Source organism: Babylonia areolata, chromosome 14 (genome assembly GCF_041734735.1).
Source record: "Babylonia areolata isolate BAREFJ2019XMU chromosome 14, ASM4173473v1, whole genome shotgun sequence".
NCBI classification, from domain to species: domain Eukaryota; kingdom Metazoa; phylum Mollusca; class Gastropoda; order Neogastropoda; family Buccinidae; genus Babylonia; species Babylonia areolata.
In genome coordinates this window covers 16,158,662-16,181,168 of record NC_134889.1, presented here as the reverse complement: position 1 = coordinate 16,181,168, position 22,507 = coordinate 16,158,662, and the positions used below count along the sequence as shown (strand labels likewise).

At 40.9% G+C, this 22,507-nt stretch overlaps 1 protein-coding gene across 1 annotated transcript in view; it reads left to right on the top strand.

Annotated features, from left to right (window-relative positions):
- LOC143289623 (uncharacterized) overlaps positions 1 to 21,951 on the top strand; it is a 45,972-nt gene extending 24,021 nt beyond the window's left edge. The window contains exons 7-12 of the mRNA XM_076598666.1: positions 422 to 447; positions 6,246 to 6,765; positions 7,446 to 7,625; positions 7,820 to 8,351; positions 11,405 to 11,466; positions 21,848 to 21,951. Of these exons, the coding sequence (XP_076454781.1) occupies positions 422 to 447; positions 6,246 to 6,765; positions 7,446 to 7,625; positions 7,820 to 8,351; positions 11,405 to 11,466; positions 21,848 to 21,951 (1,424 nt within the window). The remainder of the gene's footprint in view (positions 1 to 421; positions 448 to 6,245; positions 6,766 to 7,445; positions 7,626 to 7,819; positions 8,352 to 11,404; positions 11,467 to 21,847) is intronic.
- Positions 21,952 to 22,507: the final 556 nt, after the last annotated feature.

Sequence of the window (22,507 nt, the reverse complement as noted above, 5' to 3'; positions counted from 1 at the left end):
TAAACAAACTAAAACAAAATATTGTTTAAGACGGAGCCCACAGAATGAAAAAAAAAAAAAAAAGTATGATACCCTTTTCATACTGCAACTATACACTGAAACATATTTATGAATGAGATACGGCGGCACTGTCGTAAAGGAGAATTGAAATGTCTTTTAATAATAAAAATTTAATAATAATAATGATGGTGTGAGTTGATGATGTTTTAGGCAAATCTTGTGCAGAGAAAATGTAAGGGGGTACTTTGTTTTAAAATTTCGCCTTCACAAAAAGCTTTAAAGTGATGTTGCATTCTTAAGGCGCCTGGCTTTTTTGAATGTGTGCCCCCCCTTAGAAATTGAAAATTTATATACAAGAATCCACTGTAATGGTAACAATTTATAGGCCCAATGTACATTCATTTTGGGCTGTGTGTTTCAGGAAAATGCTTTGCAGTTGTGTTCCCGGTAGCCGGTTTGTTGTACGTGAAAATTCTTGAAAAATAAAAACTTTTTTATGAAACTCGTTACGGAGCGACCGAAAGGAAGAATTAGGGGAAAAAATGCCCACATGTTGTTTCATCACAAACTCGGGCCCTTTTCTCGTTACAAAAGCAAGGGGGAAAGAATTAAGAGAAATGTCCACACTTTTGATTTCTGTCACAAAAATTCCAAACAAAAGATGAAAAAGTGTCGTAGGCGAGGTGGGATGATTTCACAAAAATGAAATCATTTTTTATGTAATGGAGGGAGTAAAAAACAAGATTGTCCCCGATATTTCATTGCAGGGGAAAGTGGCAGAAGAGTTAAGCGCTCCTGCAATCAGTGTCCTGAGGGTGGGGGTTTGTTCCCGCTCTCGCTTTTCCCATGTTTGACTGGAAAATAAAAACTGAGCGTTAGTCATTCGGATGAGACTACGACGCACTTGGCTTTTAAAAAAGAACCCTGGCAAAAAAAAGGTTGTCCCCCGGAAAATTGCTTAGAAGAAACCCACAAATATCAGCTGTTTTAAAGGGCCCTGATGGGTTTTGGGGTTTTTTGCTGCTTTTAAAATCTTCCTAGCAGTATGGTGGTGTATAAGGATTTGTCCAAACGCAGTGACGCCTCTTGAGAAACTGAAAGAACCCCACGACGGGACGAGAGGACGGCCCTTTAAAACCCTTTCCCCCCTGTTTTCGGGGGCGATATGCGTGTTTCACGTCTCTTTTTGTCTAAAATTCAAGGATTTTCCCCTGCCATTGGTGATCAGATTTCGTTTTAGACGGGTTTGATTGTCCGTGATAGGTACAAAAAAACCCCATGTGTGAAGGACTTGAAACAATTTTGTCATGAGACAATGCGTTATCAAATTTTTTAGTCCAAACGAAAAAGGGAGAGTTTGGTGGGTTTTGGTCAAAAGGAACAACAACAGCCCAATCACGTAGTGTGCTATTCGCACTTGTGCGAAAACATCGAAAGAAAAAAGGGAAAAAAAGGAGGAGCCCTTGGGAAATGTGTCATGGAAGGGAAAGTTGCTGGGATTTCGTTGTCATATATATGTTATCCAATTCAAAAAAAGGATCAAAAACAGGCGTCAGTGTAGACTCTTTTGGGTAAACCCACGAGTCCCAACCTCGTCAGGTCAGGAAGCTTTTTTTAAAACCCGGGTTTTCCCAGAGCCCAGACAGAAAGCAGTTATAGCAGAAATGGTCCAGTCTGTGTGGTGTTTAAGGGCGCCGAAAAGGGGTAAAGGACGTACGAAAAAACTTCCCTTTGGTGGCCTGTTCGGGCCCAGATCGCGCGTCAGCAACGTCAAAAAATTGTCGCCAAAACCCTTTAAATGGCCGGTGTGCTCCCCGATGTCCCCCCCCCCGAAAAGTCCCCCAGGGACAAAACGCCGTGGAAATGTCTCACCTTATAATGTCCCATGGGCTTTTTCCCGTGGCCAAAATTCCCCTTTTTTTCGTTTTGCCCCGTTTTGAAAAGTCCCCTTCCCTGAAAATGTACCCCTTGATCCGTACGCCCCCGCCGAAAATGTGGTTTGAATGGAAAAAAAAATCGATTTTTTCATTGTTTTTTGAGGACATGAAAAATTTTTTTCCACATGTTTGTTTCTCTTTAAAAAAAATTTTGTCCTTGGGATGATTTGTTTTTTTTCAAAAAGTTATTTCAATATTTTCAAGTCATAACACAAACACAAAAGTCTCTTTTCTGTTTGTTCCCTCCTTTTTTTGTTCTGCCCCTCTCCCATATAAATGTCTTAGTTTTGTCCTTTTGGCATGTTCAGATTTTTACTAGCGGCTTACCCGCTGACGAAATCGACAGGGAAAAATCAGGGAATATATCCAAAGATTTGCCTGAAAAAGGGTTTTTTCAATTAAATAACTTTAATATACCTACCGTGCGAAGTATATCATTTCGATACAAGTCGCAGTTCTCGGTCCCTCCCACACACCCCAAAACACACCACACCCACGCACGCATTAGACAAAGACACACCACCACCACACACACACCCCACACCAAACCACAACAACACACACACCAACAAGGCGCATGTGTAAAAACTTGTTAATTATAAGCATGAACCAATGCTTGAGGTTCAGCTGGTTTTATAAACTAAAACACTGGCTCATGGGCTTTAACCACGAAACAGACACGGAAAAATAAACTATAAAAAGACTCGCGCCAACCCCACACACAACCCCCACCACCCACACACCCACACACACACCACACACACACACCACCCCCAAATTATCCACAAAACAAAAACCTACAAATTTTCCACCCCCTCCCCACCACCATCATGTCCCTTCACCCCCCCCCCTTCTTTTTTTTTGTGTCTAAAAACGTTAAAGTGGAAAGCGTTAAAATGAAAAATACTTTACACAAAAAAACACAACCCCCACAACACACACACACACACACACACACAACCACCCCGCTCGCGTACAGCAAGTGTTTTTTGGAGAAAAGCGGGAGGGGGGGCAAGGAGGGGGGGGGGGGGGATGGGCAGGTGGGAGGATGTTGGCAACGTGATGTATGGGATCAGGGGGAAGAATTTTCAGGGTAAGGGGGGGGCATTAGAAGGGGCTAAAAACCAAAGAAGGGGGCTTTTGGCCCCTGATAAGTCCACATGGGAACAAAAGAAAGGTGAGAAATCCCCCGGGGGCATTTCGCGGTCAAATTTTTCCCCCGGGGCGTTCCCGGTGGGGGACAATTGGGATACTACACGGTGTCAGCGGAGAAAATTTTTTTGGTTTTTGGATGAAAAACAGTTAAATTTAAAATTTTGGGCTTTATGGCCGAAGAAGTAGTCAGGAGCTGGGGAGAAATTTACATGTTGCCCTTCCGATGTTAACAGATGGGGAGAAGGAGCAGTGTTGCCTTCGAGCTGACGATGGAGGAAATGGCAAAAGGCTTCAAAATGTTGCAGATGGGGGGGAAAGTGCAAATGTTGCCTTCGGTTTTCAGATGGGGGAAAGTGCAAACTGTTACTCAAGATGTTGAAGAGGGGAGAAATGTGTACAGGTTTTCCTTTTAAAATGTTGACGATGGGGAGAAAAGGAAAATGTTCCTTCAAAAATGTTGACGATGGGGGGGAAAGGACAGTGTTGTTTAAGATGTTGAAGTGGGGAGAAAATTAATGTGCACGTGTTTCCCTTAAATGTTGACAGTGGGGAGAAAATTAATTGACGTGTTGCCTTCAAGATGTTGACGAGGGGGGAAAAAAAAATGTGCCAGTGTTGCCTTCAAGATGTTGACAGATGGGGAGAAATGTGCACACTGTTGCCTTCAAGATGTTAACAGATGGGGAGAAATGTGCATAGTGTTGCCTTCAACATGTTGACAGACTGGCAGAAATGTGCACACTGTTGCCTTTAAGATGTTGACGGATGGGGAGAAATGTGCACACTGTTGCCTTCAAGATGTTGACAGATGGGCAGAAATGTGCACACTGCTGCCTTTAAGATGTTGACAGATGGGCAGAAATGTGCAAACTATTGCCTTCAACATGTTGACAGATGGGCAGAAATGTGCATACTGTTGCCTTTAAGATGTCGACAGAAACGAAAGGAAACGAAACGAATTTTTATTTTACGTGGGTAGTGGAGTAAGCACAGCTGCTTTTTTACATCCAGCCCTCAAGGAAAAAACAAAACAAAAACAGACGGGGAAGGAGGCAGCCTGATGGTATGGACAAGCCTTCAGTCACCACAATACAACCCAGCTCCACTTACAAATCTGCAATACCTTGTATAGTTTGTAGATGCATGTTTTAGCTGCATTAGGTCCTAGGTATGCTATTGGCTTATAGGTGACACCATCGCTTCTAACAAGTCTAATATTAAAGCTTGGCATCCATGCTTTCTCGTTTTTATTGTGTTTGCTGATCTTCTTCTACTTGAACTAGAAGGGATTCGCTATCAAAGTATACAACAAATGGTACTGGCTGCTGCTTATGGTAATTCTTAAATTTGGGTGTGTTCGTTCCCTCATAAGGCATCTTAGCTCTCCATAATTATTATGATCTAGTTTTAGACACTCCACTGTGTAAATCAAGAATCTCTCGCGTTGTAAATCCATTCAAAAAGTTCTTGCAAAAATACATCTTATTTTGGCAAGATTTTGTATCACACATCAGTTTATTAAAGCCTTTGATATACTTATAGTGCAGGTCGCCTTCTTCATTTTTCAAACACTAGTAGATTAATTCTTTCCATTTCCTTCGGTTGTTTACTCAATCTCACTTGCTCGATCACTTTATTTTTTTCTAATTGGAAAACATTAATCACGATATTGTTGAGCTTCTGTACTTTCTTTATTTGATCAATCGGTGCTGGAAAACGTATCCCCGTGAAATCAAAACCATCTTGATCATCTTGTGGATACCTTGATGGTGGATTTGAATGATGTGTCGCGGGGAATCTATGCGCTTTCAGACAATATCTTAAGCATTTATCATCTTTGTTTTGAATGTTAATCACAGCTTTCTTATTCTGAATCTTATCTGGGAGTGGAATATATGTCCCTGGTGCACTTATGTTTACTCCATTAACACACAGATCGATGATTCTAACGATTGTCCAGCCTGACCCTCACCCGTAAAGTATCTATTATACCCATAATTTGGTCAGTTTGTTTTGCATGTCGATAGCTTCTTTTACACAGATAATAGATTGATAATCTGATCTTACTGTAATCTCCTTGGTTTCTTCAAGCTCTCCTGGATTTACCTTCTTCATCTCAACCCTGAGCACTATATTTTGTTTAGTGAGTGGTAGTGTATTTTTACCTATTGTATCACTTTGATTTCTTATAAATGTTAGGGGATCAATATCTGTTGGTAATGCTCCAATGTTATAGTTGGAAACTACTTTACCAAAAATGTCTGTGCCTACATTCGTTATGCGTTGTCGTTGTTTTTGTATTGCAGTGATCAACTCATCTTTTCTCAAAGGTAAATATCTAGCGACAACTGACTGAGAGGCCATGGATTTCAACTCACCCACTGTATATAACTCGAGCGGGCTTAAATCAAGTAGTCTAACAAGATCACGTTTCGTTGTATTTCAATTATACTCTAGTTGACGCTCATCAGCGAGACGTTTATAATATGCAGTTGTATATCTTGCCATTTTGGTATACTATTATCAATACTTTTCCTCAATTGAAAATTGTAAATTTTATTAATAAGTTTCGTAGATTACAAACGGATACTTATAATCATTTGACAAATTTTCCTTTTGGAGAAATAAAGACATGTAAGTATAAAAAGATGTGTAAAGGTAAAAATATTTGTAATTACCAACAAATTAAAACCACAACCGTATGTGGTAAAACCTGTAATGGGATGTATTGTCGTGATCATATTAAATGGCATAGAAAAAATATGCCTCTCCCTGCTATTTGTAAAGATTGTGGTTTATATTGTTTCAGAGTAACCATGTGTAAAACGTGTCTCATAAAAAGTAAACAAAATAAACAAGTAAAACAAATAAGACGAAGACAAGTAGTAATACAAGTATCAGATGATGAAGATTGTGAAGTTCACGATTTACTTGATGATGATGGATATCTTTGTGGACCTATACCATGGGGTTGTGACATTGTAGGTTTTAGTAATGATTAATCTGGCAACATATATTTTTAGGATCTGGCACTCAAAGTCGCACATATTTATTAAAATATTCGTAACAAAATTAATAAAGGCGCCTCGCCGATTGATGTAATGTTCGAGCGAGTGGCAGTAGACATCATTAGTCCGATTGCACCCATGTCAGTCGAAGAAGCAGTACATCCTCATCCACAACACCACGTACCCTGAAGCGATAGCTCTGAAAGATATCAAAGCCGAAACAGTAGCAGATGCACTGTGGGAAATGTGGACACGTCTCGGAGTCCCAGACCAGATCATTACCGATCAAGGAAAGCAGTTCACTGGGCAGCTCGTGAAAGGAGGTAATGAGTTCCTGAAGATTAAACACAACATGACGGCTCCATTCCATCCCCAGTCAAATGGACTTGTGGAGAAATTCAATGGGACACTCAAGAGCATGCTCAGGAAACTAGCGATAGAACAGCCCAAGAAGTGGAACACTTTCATCCCAGCCCTGCTGTTTGCTTACCGCGAAGCTCCTCAGGAAAGTACTGGTATCTCCCCATTCGAAATAATCTATGGGAAGAAAGTCAAAGGCCCGGTGCTGATTCTCCATGAAACATGGACACAGGAGGAAATGACTGGAGAAGTCCAGACCTCAGCCCAGTACGTGGTCGATCTACGGAACAAGATTGAGGAGACATGTGAGATTGCGAAAGAAAACTTGCAAAAGGCTTCGAGAAAGCAGGCAAAGTACTTCAATCAGAAGGCAAAGAACAGATCCTAAGAAGTTGGACAGAAAGTACTGCTGTTGTTGCGTACCAAACACAACAAGCTTGAACTAACTGGGATGGGTCCCTTCACCGTGATAGAAAAGATCAACGAGGTGGATTACCACATACAGAGGGGATCTAAATCCAAAGTTTATCACATCATCCTGATGAAAGAATATAAAGAAAGAGGAACAGTCGCAAGTGTTGTACCAGAAATGGAAGAGCCTGGCAACAAGACCAACGAAACAGCTGAACCTGAAGTGGATTTGGAAGGAAGGGACGAACACTGTGCAGTAGTCATAGAGGAAGAGGTAGTGGAAGACTCGAGTGTGATCGAACAACGGAAAGATATACCTCTACCTTCAATCAAGAGATCCGAGAACGAATAGCAAGTTCACATCAGTGAAGACTACGAATCTACTGGAGTGCAAGATCCAACTCACTGAGAAGAAGCCAGTCTTCATTCACCCAAAACTGGTTCCGCACACACTCAGTAGAAAAGGAAATAGAAGAGATGCTCAAACTGGGAGTAATAGAACCAGCGAATTCACCCTACAGCCCTCGAATCGTTATGGTTAAAAAGAACGATGGGAAGTACAGATTCTGCGCAGATCTGCGAGGGTTGAACAACGTCATTGTATTTGACAGAGAACCCATCACCGACGTCAAACACCTGTTCCAAAGTCTAGGGAAGGCCAAATACTTTTCCAAGCTAGACCTAACAAAAGGATACTGGGCGATCCTGATCAACGAAGAAGACCGAGACAAGACTGCGTTCACTACATTGAAAGGTCAGTTCCACTGAGCCAACATGCCATTCGGGTTGAAAACCACTGCAGGAGTGTTAACAGAATGATGCGAAAACTCCTTGGCCGGATGAAAAGAAAAGACATCCATCATTTCATGGATGATGTACTGATAGCGACGGAGACGTAGGAACAACACACTGGCGCCTTGAGGGCGATCATGCAGTGACTACGGAAAGCCTACCTGCCCGCGAAACCCTCCAAGTGTTTCTTCGGGTATCCTGAACTACCTTACTTAGGGCATGAGGTAGGGAACGGAAAACGGTGGCCTGAAGTGGATAAAATCGAGAAGGTTCGGAAGGCAGTCCTACTGAGAACCAAGAAAGAACTTCGCTCATTCCTCAACCTCTGTGGATTCTACCGAGCCTACATTAAGAAGTACTCAGAGATTGCCACACCTCTGACAGACCCCACGAAAAAGATGCATCCAGAGAAGATCCAGTGGAACAAGGAGGTGCAAAGTGGTTTTAAAACCCTGAAGGAGAAGATCTGCTCGAAGCTGATCCTTTATATGCCAGACTACGAGAAAGAGTTCGTACTCCGGACAGATGCGGCTGACAAAGCCATTGGAGCCCTGCTTCTCCAGGAACAGGAAGACGTTCTCAAACCTGTGGCCCACCAGAGTAGGAAACTGAACGGGGCTGAGACTCGCTACTCGACAGTAAAGAAGGAATGTCTCGCCACAGTCTGGGGAATCTCGGAATTCGAAAGGTACCTCTACAGAAGACATTTCATTCTTGAGACTGATCACCAACCACTGAAGTATTTATGATCCAGTATGCTATCATTAGGCCACGCATGCTGGTATACTGTATCCAGTTGAACGACGAACAGGCCTTCACAGGCCTAAAACGTCTGTTTCCAGTTCAAGTCAAGTTCATGTCAAGACCTTGCGGAGGAACCCAATGAACCCCAGATTGATGAGGTGGTCCCTTCAACTCAAACCCTATTCCTTCACAGTCCGCGTCATCCCAGGCAAAGAGAACCACTGCGCCAATTACCTGGGTCGCACATCCTATTGAAGGATAATCTTCAAGGGAGGGGCGGGGGGTGGGGGGTGGGGGGCTGTTGTAACAAAGAAACGCGGCCGAACTTGCGCATCTATGTGACGTCAAAATTATGGAAAGCACAGATGACGCAACTCTATGGCATATTACTCGTCACCGCCAATGCTTCTGTAACTGCATTCACGATCAAACGGAATTTCGAGAGCTCAAGTAAAATTGGAATTTCTAGGTGAGAGAATAGATTGAATTTATGAATTTTATCTATAGGATGATCTTGGTCAAGAGAACGAATGGACTTACTTCTCTCAACGCTTTCAAAGCTAGGCTGGACAATCACAGGGCAGATCGCATGTACAAATAGCTGCAAACAGGGAAAAAGAAACAAGAAAAAGTGTTTGGACGTTGTGATAATAAGTTTTCGAGTACTAAGACCAGACTAAAGGCTGAGAAGCCTAAATATAGGTCTGCAACGATATTATATTATATTATATTATATTATATTATATTATATCATATTATATTATTACTTGTTTTATTTGTTATTTCAGGTTTTTTGTTATTCTTATGATTTTCTTGCTGGGAGAAAATGAATGAGCTCACCAAAATGGGTTGGCTCATTGACTATTTTAGATCTCTCAGTATTTCTTTCATATTCTTGTAGTAAAAGTAATGTAATGGTAAGGTGACCAAGATGGAAGCAGAACGAAAGATTATTTCATCGTTTACTTAGGATTTGCTTGGGATCTAAAGATTTAGAGATCCAGAAAAGTTTAGATCTAAAGGGAAGGTGAGCCAGTTAGGAATTGGAATTAATCTTTGGGTTCTAAAGGGAAGGAATTGTAAATTAACTATTGCATTAGTTGGTTTGATAATAATTGATGACATTTATTTTGAGCTGCCTAAGGCCTATTGGTAAAACGTCCAGTGTATTTCATGTTGTATTCCTGGCGTTTTGTTCCCGTGCTGTTCTTGTATTATAATGAGTATAAGGAACTAAGAAACTTAGGCCAGATGTTCCACTGCGTTGTGTCTAGCTCCAGACTGGACCAGAGAATGGAAGAAAGAACTGGTGCCAGGTTTTGACGGGATTTTTTTTTAAGCTTGTGACCCAACCACTGAAGAACTTTATCTTCCGGCGCAGAACGGAAGACGACTCAACCTGCTCACTACACGAAGTCTTCTTCCTCAACAGACTTCACCAGCCGGAAGTCGTCACCTCTTCAGCGCCCCAGTGAAAAGAAGACACTTCTTCAATTACGGCGAAGATTTCACCCAGCCAGTTAAGTAGATGTTATAGAAAAAAAAAGAAAAAAAAAGGAAGCCACCGTCAAAGAATCTTATACTTGTCCAAGGACCCGTAAATAGCATCCTGGAGACTTTAACTGAACTGTACTAAGAAAGGAAACTAACAAAATTCGAATAAAAGACAAACAAACAAACAAACAAACAAAAAACCCATTGGAAAGTAATCTGGGACAATTTGTAGTTGTTTCTAATGAAATTGTTTGGAATGCAATTTGTTGCGCTCTTTGTTAACCAGTTGGTCTAAAATTGAAGATAGTAAAAACCTATTATTGCCATATCAAAACAAAGTTTTTGTTTTCTTTTCTCATAAATTTTGGTTTCGTTAGCTGTGTGGAAGTTGTACACAGCTATGCACTAACACATTACAGAAATAATAAGAAAAACATGCATCTGGCAATATTTGAATTAAAAAAAAAAAAAATAAAAAAAAAATAAAATAAAAAATTAGAGAACCACGAACAACACACAGAGAAAAAACCGCAACAATGTTAAATAATTATTGCATGTTATTTTTTGTTGTTGTTGACATAGTGCTTCTCAGGTATCGCTATTAGAAAAAAATCATGGTAAAAATCTGATGACATTTTGCATGATATGCAAAATACGTGCAAATTGCATGATACTTAAAAACTTAAAAAGAACGTATCAGATGTCTAGAGGCGTCTGTTTAGCAAAATCTGTGGATTTCATGTTAAAAATCTAAACGGTCCACAACCCTTAGTCTCTATACTACTGGACCATACTTCAGAAAAGGTAAATATCTTAAACGACTCACAGTAAGGTTTCCAGGCTGTATTTTTCAGTTTACTAGCGGTCCCTGAATATTCCATACCATTATTTGTATCACAGAATTACCACGCTGAGTGTTGGTGAGTGTATCTTCTGTCATGTCGCTTTCAGTATCGTCCGCCGTATGGTTCATGTGTTTTTAGTTTCGTCAACTTCAGTTTCATCTACTTGTGTGCTGTCTGTTTCTGCAACTTCAGTATCTGTATCTCCTGCTGTCATGTCCTCTGTGTTGTCATTTCCAACTGACTTCATGTTAACTGTTTCCATGTTATTTTGTTCACAGTCATCTACATCGTTGTCACTGGGGGAAGGGGGGTAGGAAGGGAGAATCGTTCCTGCAGGTTGCCTGGGCATGTCTTATTGAGTGTGTATGTGTGCCTGCCTGAAATATGATTGAATGAAACAGGAAACGAATGATGAGCGCCCAGTGGCAGCTGTCTGTCGGCTCTACCCAGGTAGACAGCCTTTTTGTGCAAATAAACCCGAGTTTGTAAAGCGTTTAGAGCTTGGTCTCCGACCAAGGATGGGCGCTGTATTAAGTATCCATATTAAATTTAAAAAAAAAAAAAAAAAAAAAAAAAAATCAAATCCAACTGTAGCATTGGCTGTCCTTTCACTTTACTTTACCCCCACTGAGAATGTGTGGGACGGGCTTGGTCACAGACTGCTGCCACGTGACCGGCAATCCCTGACCCTCAGGCAGCTGAGACAGGCCTGGTTCACGAGTGGGATCTGCTGCCTCAACAGTCACTGCACAAAATGGTGACATACATGCGGAGACGCTGTAACGCTTGTATTGCTGCAGATGGTGGCCAAAACACGCTACTGTGATGCCTCAGTTCGTTTTCTGTTGCCTTTGGACTTTTGGATTTGACCCCCTAACTGTTAAATGAAATCTCGTGCTTACAAATTATCATTAACATGCCCGCACCACTCGTGGATATTTCACAAAATGAGTTTAGAACCAAATTAATTGTTTCTTTGATTTCAACAAGTGTTCTATGTATTTTTATTGGTGGTGTTTAATTACGGTGAATAAACACACACACACACACACACACACACACACACACACACACATATATATATATATATATATATATATATATATATATACATATATATATATATATATATATATATATATATATATATATATATATATGTGTGTGTGTGTGTGTGTGTGTGTGTGTGTGTGTATCCCACACAACCCCCCCCCCCCCACACACACACACACACACACATTTAATAGTAATAATAGTCACTATTATTCCTACACCATGCACTGATCTGAACAGTTGCTTGATGTTTTGTTACAAAATTCTACAGGCTTTGTTTTTTGACAAAATAAGAATCATCTCCCTTATCTCACAGTTTCAGATATTCCTTTTTGCCATGCAGAACACCTCTGTACCAACTGCACACTCTGCCTTCCAGAACACGCCGTCGGTGCATGCTGACTTGCATTTTAATGAAGACACCCAGAATGAGTCAGTTCCAGAGGGATGCATCAAAATCAGATTTAGCGAGATGGAATTTTTACCATGGGATAATCCTGATAACATTGTGACTTTACAAGCTGAAATATATGCAAAGAAAGTAGCATTGATCATAACGCAAATTTTGCTTGTTATTGGTGGGCCTGGGAATATTATCAACATGGCAGTGTTTTTCAAACAAAGCCTCAGAGATCGTGTCAACTTGGTACTGTTTTCGATGTCTGTAGCCGATGGACTCTACGTAGTTTTCTATGTTTTGGTGTTTGTCGAGGAAATGTATGTGAGGTATGGTGAAGAGTCACTGTCTGGTCCAGTATTCAGGTTTATTATCAACAACCAGCTCATAACAGTCCTTGGTTCTTCTTTAATTTCCTTTGTCCTGTCAGTTATCATCGCCTGTGAAAGATGCTACTGTGTACTCAAACCACTGAAGTACCAGACTCTTCTGCGAACGAGGACAATGGCTTTCATCATCATTTCAGTTTCCGCTATTGTTTTCAGTCTTAAATTTATAGCAGCATATAGATATCATTTTACGTGTGTTCATAATCCAGACACTCGCACGGTTTCAAACATATTAAGTCACAGTAAATTTTACCTTCGTCATAAGTATCTTGTTGATTACATGGACAGCATTTTCTTTGGAACGAGACTGGTTGGTTATGCAACTATAACAATTGCAACAGCGATAACCACTTGGAAACTTCGACAGGCTGTATTATGGCGTGCTCAAACAACGTCAACGTTGTCTCCAAGGGAAGTGGCGCTCACTAAAATGCTCATTGGGACTTCTGTACTGCTCATCGTTTGTATTTCTCCTTCTTGTGTTCATCTCGTGGCGCGCATGGTTTTTCCAGAGTTCAATCCAGGACGCCGAAATCAGAATTTGTATGTGACTCTTTTGTGGATTTCAGAGGTGTTCTTGCTCATTAACTCCAGCTTCAACATCTTTATTTATTATTCAATGGGTTCCCGGTACAGAGAAACTTTCTGGGCGTTGTTGAAGAGAAAAGCGGGAGGAAAGAGACCTGAAAAGTGAATGGACTACACACAGGCTCTTTGGAGCAACAGCAAGGCGGCCATTGTTTTCTTCTGGGCCTTGAGTAGACACCAATACATATTGTATGGAACTTCTGGGAATCCATCTGATAAATGACGAACGAGACAACAAAGTATGGAACTTCTCAACTCTCAACCAAAATGACGTTCATCGACGATTCAACTCTGAATATTTAATGTACTCTTACTTCTTTGACTGTGTGTTAATTAATGAAGGATAAAGTGTATTTTGACGTACTCAAGTTGCTCGAGTTATGTAAATGTGCATCTTGTGTGCATATAAAGTGAATAAAAAGAGTAGTAGGCAGTCCTGATAGCTTTAAAATTGTGAATGCATAGAATTAATAAACCCACAACCCAAGGGAGGCTCAGCTTCAGTGGCAGAATCAAGGGAAGATCATTCCGTCTTTTAAAACCTCACCAGACTGTAGTTATGACTGGACGAGTGCCTCAGCACCAGGGATTAAGGCCTGTCTCGGGACTTCAGGAACACTGTCATTCCATGATATAAAATGGTTTTACCGAGTGAGTTGGGGTGGAACTGGTCCAGTTGTCCGATATACTTGTGATAAGATGCTTCATCCACTCAGTAAAGGTGGCAGAAAGGGAACTTTGTACATGTGATCTTTGTTCTTTTATATTTAAATCTCTCTGTACACAATGGTTTCAAGGCACGTGAAGAAGCTGTTTGACTCAGGCAGGCAACTGGAGATCTCGTCGTCTGGAGGGTGTCTGCTTGATTAAGGCAGGCAGCTGGAGACCTCGTCGTCTGGAGGGTGCTCATGGAAGAGATGCAGCTTGTGATGAAGGTTAAGGCTGGAACAAACCAGCCCCATCATCTCACAGCATCACGTTTCAATCCACTTCCGATGGCGAATGTCCATAGCTCACAGCTGTTGTCAGGGACTTTTGTCGTCATTCAGAGATGGCACTGTTTGATTGATGATTGTGACAAGTTTACGTTCTGCTTATTTAAAGTAAGCAACACACTATTCTAGTTGGTATTTCAAAAGACAACCAACTCAAATTTGAGTTTAACAGTCTAACAGCGAATAACTCACACACAAAATCATATTCTCTCACGCACAGAAACGAATAGACCCCCCCCCCCCCCCCCCCCCCCCCCCCACACACACACACACACAAAACTAGAAAAGAAAAGAAAAAGAAAAAGAGAAGCTGGCATCAAGAAAAACGAACCCGAAAGATTAAAAATTGTATTCAGTCAGCAATGGACGGAAGATCGGAATTTTTAAAAACTGGAACGATGTATCAAGATCCGTGACCGGTTTCTCCAGGGCAACACACAAGGCCAGCGACACGATAGAAGAAGCTGATGGCAATGCGACAAGCAGGCCATGAGAACCCACCGTTTTATGATATCGGTGAGTATGACAAAGAATATGACAATGACTCAAACACGGGAAACAATACAATAAACAGTGATCAAGAGGAAAGACAAAATTCTGAACCAGACGAAAATAACATTTGTATCTGTGGCAATGCAAAAAAGGAAGACAAAAGTAGATCAATATTGAATGCCATAAATAGGCATCCATACAATAAATCCTGATGCAAAAAATATTTTTTCCAAACCTAAGATCAAAAATAGACTGTTAAGACGAAAGAAAAGATTGTGCACAAATGATCTTGCGAATGAAATCAGCGGCGTCCTTTAGGAAGATCCGAACATCGCTTGGAAAACATTAAAAAGTTTACAAACTGCATGCGAGAATACCACACACAAATATCAGTTGGATACATCCATAGCCCAACTTATTTTTATAAATGATATTGTAAAATATATGGACACTAACGATTCTCCAAAATTCAATACTGTTTCACCCAGCAATGTACCATGTTTACTTTATGCTGATGATCGGGCTATTCTGTCTTTAACAAGTAAAGGATTGCAGCAAAAATTACATGATTTGAACACATATTGCCATAGTTGGGGATTAAAAATTAATAGAAAACGAAAGTGGTAGTCTTCACAAGATCTGACCCAAAAATACCATATTTTACTGTGGGGAAGATACAATACAATCAGCAGAAGAATATAAATATTTAGGAGTTATACTCCACAAAAGCGGAAGCCTGATAAGAGCACAAGAACACCTAACTAAACAAGCAAACAAATCATTGCATACTTTACGACAAAAAAAAGAAAAAAGTTTTCAGATGCAAAATTACACATTAAATTATGTAAGCAAATACTTGGAGTACACCAAAAAGCTATGGTGATTCCTGTGTTAGGTAAATTGGGTAGATTCCCAATAAGTTTAAAGATAATATGCCAAACTATTACATATTGGATTCACCTAATTCAGTTACCAGAAACTTCCCTCATCAACAAATTATATAAGTACATGTACCAACAAGAAAATACAACTTCCCCATGGTTGATATTTGTTAGAAAGATACTCGAAATTATAGGCCTTGATCACATTTGGAAAAAAAAAAAAAAAAAAAAAAAAAAAAAAAAACAATTCATATCCAGCGTACATAGACTAAAATACCTGGTATATCAAAAATTAGAAAATGAATATATCAAACACTGGAAAGATAAAAGAAAAAAACCCCATCAAAGCTAAAATTTTACAATACGATTGTAGCAGAATACGAAACTGAAACCTATCTTAGAAATATATTAGACACGAAACACAGACAAGCTTTAACAAAATTCAGAATAAGCGCACATGGCCTAAAGATTGAGGAAGGTACTTTTTTGAATATTCCACAAGAAGACAGATTGGGCAGCAAGTGTAACATACTGGAAGACGAACATTTTAACACATCTGTGTAACCAGCGAGTCTGTGTGTGTGTGTGTGTGTGTGTGTGTGTCCGATATAAACTTTAGATAATTAATTTTCTCTGGAAATACTTTGTCCGTACCAAATTTGGATTAAACATAATGGGGAATAATCTTTACAATCATACCAATAATAGGTCGCGTGAATCTTCCGGATTAAACCGTATTTCCGGATCATGAATGATTTCATTTGTTGAAACTCAGAATCCAGAATTTTTAATTGGGCTCTCCGTTTTCTTTTGTTCTCAGTTAAAAGAAAGACATATAAATTCTAGACAGAATACATAGATTGACACAAACTACATCAACAACGTGTTTACCGCATATATCTGAAAGTGGACACTGAATTAAATAGGATTAACATAAGAAATGAGCCGATTGTAGCTCTCAGTTTCGGTAAACATGGAGAATACCAGTCTGCACAGATCTCCAGAAAACTTCAACATGTGGAGGTTTGCCTGAGGCGAAGGAAACGTCTCCTTTACCAAGAACTAAATAAAAGAATTCTTAAACAAGCGAGATGAATCAAAATAACATGGTTTATCAGTGTCACCACCTCAAATACAGTTATCAAATGTTAGCGTTAAAAACACGAGTTTATAAATATCAATATTGGTTGTCAGCCAGCAGGTGTGCTTTCGCGCTGCAAGTAAGTCCACTTTTTTCTGACCCAAATGTTTTTGGTTCAGTCCCTCTCCACTGCTACTTTTCTCCTCTCCTCAATAATGTTTGATGCAGAACACGTTTTTCGCTCTCCCTGTCTCTCTCTGACTCTTTCGTCTCGTGATTCCTTCACTAGATAAAGTGCATATCAAAATTGTCTTGAAGGTCTTTCCAATCTTGTTACATTCTGAAAATTAATGAGCAACTCCTTGTTCTTAGTGGTATTCTGAAGACAACCAACTCAAAATAGATTTGACCTATTGAGTTTAACAGCAAACAACTCAAACGCTAATCAAATTCACTAACACACGCACACTCATGCACACATACACACACACACACACACGCACGTGCGCACTCACACACAAAATCCAACACACACACACACAAACGCACACGCATTCTCATTCTCACACACATACACACACCCACCTACCCATCCACCCCCACACACGCACAATCGCTCTTTCAATCGCAAACATGTGTGCCCCTACATACACACGCTCACCCACACATCTAAGCGCACACACACAAACACATCACACACACACGCACACACACACACACACACACACACACACACACACACACACACTCACTCACTCATTCCCACATGCGCACCCTCACACGCACACTCACATCCACACGCACACACACACACAAACGCGCACGCGCAGTTTTTCCGACTTGCATTATTCACTCTTAATGAAAAGACGTGAAATCGATGAACAACAACCAACCCACTCAGTCACTGTTCCCCCTCCCCAAACACACACACACACACACACACACACACACACACACACTCGCGGGCGCGCGCGCACACACACTCACTCATTCACACATGCGCACTCATATACGCACACGCACAATCACACCCACACACGCACACGCACACACATACACACACACACTCAGCCCCTCTTCCCAGTCCCCAAACACACACACACATGCACACACACACAGAAGCGCGATACCTAATAGGATATAAGCTGCTGTAATTTACTAGATAATGATCTACACATTGTTGTTTTGGAAAGGAAAATTGTTGTGTTTGACTTCAAGCTTGCCGTAAACTATTCATATCATTTTGAACGATATATTATGACAAACTAAAGAAAAGGAATATGATAAAATTGCCTTACAACTATAACATGCTTTATATAACCATGCTGTTCCACACGGAGACGCTCTTGCTTTTCCAATGACGATTCGATCAAGATTTGATTACAAGATAATGCTTAAAATTTTACACTGTATTGTGTATTCATCGACATTTTTTTGTGATCCTTGTAAGAAATCAACGAATTTGTACACCGCCCCCCACCCACTCCTCCCCCTACACCAGACCTCGAATGGTGCTAGTCTTTTCAGGGCACCATGAGAGCAGGGCGTAAAAGGCTATCAGTTTGGGTACATTCTTTTCCATATTGATAAAGGATGAAGATGATTATGACGATGCTGCAATGTTCTATTTCAGGACAACTTTTCAAGGCTGTACTCTACGCTCCCTTTCATAATTATACTTCGGCGTTAACCAGACCCGAGAGATAAAAACACTTGTCACGGGTCTGGATGGTAACCATTTCTTTAAAGGTCCGTAGCCCACATTGTGTTATCAGTTGTCTGCAAATTGTTTTTTTTTCTTTTTGTTTGTTTGGTGTAGATTTCTGTTCCTTGTGATGAATTTGGGCAGAGAATAATGACATTTAGTAACGTATTAAGATGTTTGGCTGGCACTGTAATGCATGAAATCGATGGCAGTCAAAAATCTTGTTTGTGTATTACAAGCATCCCTAGCAGTTAAAAAAAATCTTTGATCTGAATTCACATCCTACCTGCGCAAGGGAATGTTATGTTTCTGTGACTGGCGTTGCTACTGCACGGCTTTGGTCTGGAAAAGAGTTTGTGCAGCAGCGTGGGGCGGGCTGGAAGGTGTCAGAAATAATATGTTTCATCCCACTTGTGATGGCGAATCACACACACACACACACAAGAGCACGAGTCAGGCTGCATGTTTCTGATTGCGCTGAAGTTTACTCTGTTATCAGGGAGACCAGCTAGGAGCGAGTTACAGAAGTCTAATCTAGATAGTGTGAAAGAAACAGCAGGTTTGATGGCAGCAGCAGCGTAAAGGATGAAGTCAAGTTTGTCTAACTGACAGCACAGAGAGTGACGCAAATATTTAACATATGCATCCATGTGGGGTGTTTCATCTGGGTAGATGCCAGGGTTTCTAACAGACTGGGAGAAAGGTATGTTGCAGCCAAATATGAACATAGGGGTACAAGTGACCCGGTTAATTTTTTTTTTTAGTTTGTGGCAATTGCAGTTAGCATAGTTATATCCTGATTTATCTTCAGCTTCACCCATCCACTCAGCCACATCCTCAATACGATATGTCAAACAACAAGCAAGAGTTGGGAAATCACAATAATGTTTCTGTATTCGTGTATTCGCATTCGTGTATATACTTTAGCCATCTAATTGTTTACCTTTATAGCAGTTTTATATTGATGATACACACACACACACACGCGCGCGCGCGCACACACACACACACACACACACACACACACACACACACATATATATATATATATATATATATATATATATATACCCATAGGAAGAAGTATACAAACAAAGCATATTTCGGTGATGTTGTGAACCCTTAAAAAACTGATTAACACTATCTGAAGTGGTTGAAGTGATAGGGAAGGGGTGGTGAGTACTAACATTCACATAATGCGCTCCTGTAAACATGAGGTCAGCATTAACTGCTCAACAATTTACAGCTGAAGATCTCTCGCCAGGCTAATTATTTGGTCCTGCTCATGTATGTTGGACGAATGTGTGATGAAAGATTTGCCTACATACATATCAAGCACAGCATATAGATATCTTCCACAAAACCTCAGAATGGACCTCCGAAGCTTGGTTCAAAGGTACACAATAGCATTTCAGTTTCTTCCATGGCACCAAAGATACAGCACGCGATCCAGCAATATGAAAGCTTTTTTTTTTCAAATATGACAACTTTCCATTTGAATGATACCTATCAAAACGGGATATCATTCAGGATATTTATCTTTCAATCAGCTGTCTGCAATCATTGATAAAAACCTGGCCTTGGAAGCCAAGATAACTTGATTCCATCTTTCCGATATCAATAAAACTGAAAGAGCAATTGTACATCAGAGTTTCTTCTCGATAAAGTTCAACGAATATTTCACGTGTAAGGTTGATCGGAAGCAGTTTTGACTCTGACACACAAAGGCCCATTCAAGCTGTTGAGTTACTGAAAAAGAACCCATGGCAACAAAAGTGTTGTCCTCCGGAAAATGTCTTCAGAAGAAATCCACAAATATACATTCATGCTCTTAAGGCCTGACCAGCGGGTTGGGTTGTGCTGCTGTCAGGCATCTGCCTAGCAGATATGGTGCAGAGTATAAGGGTTTGACCGAAAGCAGTGACGCCTCCTTGAGAAACTAAAACTGAAGCACCACAGACGAGACGAGAAGACGACGCGTTTCAACCCTTCCACCTGTTTTCTGGGGTCGATATGCGTCGTTTCCACGTCTCGTTTTGTCTGGAAATTCAAGGATTTTTCACTGTCCATTAGGTGAATCAGGTACTTTCGTTTTATTTGCTTGGGTGGTTCTTTGTTTGGCTGGTTATTTCAAGACTCAAGACCTGTTTATTGTCCGTACATAGGTACAGACACTCATTGTTCGATATGCGCATGAAGTAAAGATTGGATAAATCTAAATTGCTAGTAAGTTAAGACAGAATCTGCAGTACAACATAATCGCACATACATAAACACACCAACACACACACACACACACACACACACACACACACACATTCTTCTCCCATCTCTATCCCACAAACTCATCCATTTCCCCACTTCCGCCTCACTCTCAGAACAGTCCTTCCCCTCCTCTGCCTCCCCTCCCCTCCACCCACCCCTTTAATTGCACAAACTCCCGTTACAATAAAAACAATGACAGTAAATGATTAAAATTGAAAAACAAAACAAAACAAAAAACAACAAAAAAGAAAAAGAAAAAAAAGAAGAAGAAAAAAACAACAACAAAAAAACACCAACAAAAACAACAACAACAAAACAAAAAACAATACTCACATTATAAACACATCACTCTACCAACCCCACTCCATCCACCAACACGTAGCCCCACAATTCCTTCCACATATGATCTCTTCATTGCTGATCCAGTAATAGATAAACAAGGTGAAACACTGTGAGATAAATAAACGTATATATGTTCATTTATATTCATACATATGCTCATACAGATATATGCTCATTTATGTTATGTTGTAATTCAAATGACCCGCGATGCAAAAATAAATACGTGTGCGACAAAATTGCTGTCGCTGATTCCTCCTGTTCCGTTTCGTTTGGCCAGTCAGATGATGGGGAAGGATGTCCCAACTGTTCTGCCTTGCAATATGCCCTCTGAAAATGCAGCTGATAAGTTCATTGATTATTTCACAAGTAAAATAGAGATGATTAGACGCAGCGTAGATTCTTTTATTGGTTTTGGATATCTTGATACTTTTAATGGAATACGGTTCACTACATTTCAGACACTCATAAAGGAACTGGTCAAAGATGTGATCCTCAAGATGCCAAAGAAACCATGTAGTCTCTATCCTATCCCACATTCTGTTAAATGAACGCTCGTACTTACAAATTATTATTAACATGCCTGCACTACACCACTCATGGTTATTTGTTCATCACAGTATTTCGAAGTAAATAAATTGTTTATTTGATTTCGATAATTGTTCTTTATTCTTATTGTTTGTGCTTTACTACAGTGGTTCAGAGGTCAGAGGCTCTCCTTTGATACTGGTACCCATGTAACCCAGTACTACCTGCCGCATGTGGGGAGTAAACCCAACATGAAAACCAGATCTGGAGAGGGATAGTCTCTGCCAGATTTGGCACATCATGAAAGATGGCTCAAGGGAGGTGGTTGCTGGCCCCCTATACGTAACGTGCAGCGTGCATGGCCCACCGGTGTGTGGGTACGTCCCAGTGTCCACGAACCAGACACATAAATGGGTCAAATACAAAGAGGTCATCCCAAAGGTGGAGCAGGTGGAAGAGGAGACATCTCCCAACGGCTGCAATGGTGGATGAGGATGGCTAACAATGGGTAGGGAGACGTGTGAGCACGCGGCAAGAACTGCCATGGACTCACAGCATTTAGGGCTTGTCTACCTAGAGTGTGAAGCCTGGATTCGGCGGATACGCGGAAGACACCATCATTGGTTCAACGGGCAGAAAAGCGATTCTCAGCAATGCGCCGTGGAGTGCGAAAGGGGCGTCATACCAGGAGCCGGGCAACTCCAGACGGTCGGCAACTTTACCTACCTGGACAGCACGCTCTCTCGTGCAGTGAACAAAGACACTGAGGTCTACAGCAGGATCGCCAAAGCCAGCATCACCTTTGGGAGACTCCGTGAGAACGTCCGGGAGCGGAGAGGACTCAGCGCTACCACGAAGCTGAAGGTCTACCATGCAGTGGTCATTACCACCCTCCTTTACGCCAGCGAGACCTGGACTATCTTCAGTAGACACGCTAAACAGCTCAATCACTTCCACCTGAGCTGTCTCCGAAGACTCCTCCACATCAGGTGGCAAGACAGATTCCCAAACACGGAAGTTCTGGAACGAGCTGGCCTCTGCAGCGTGT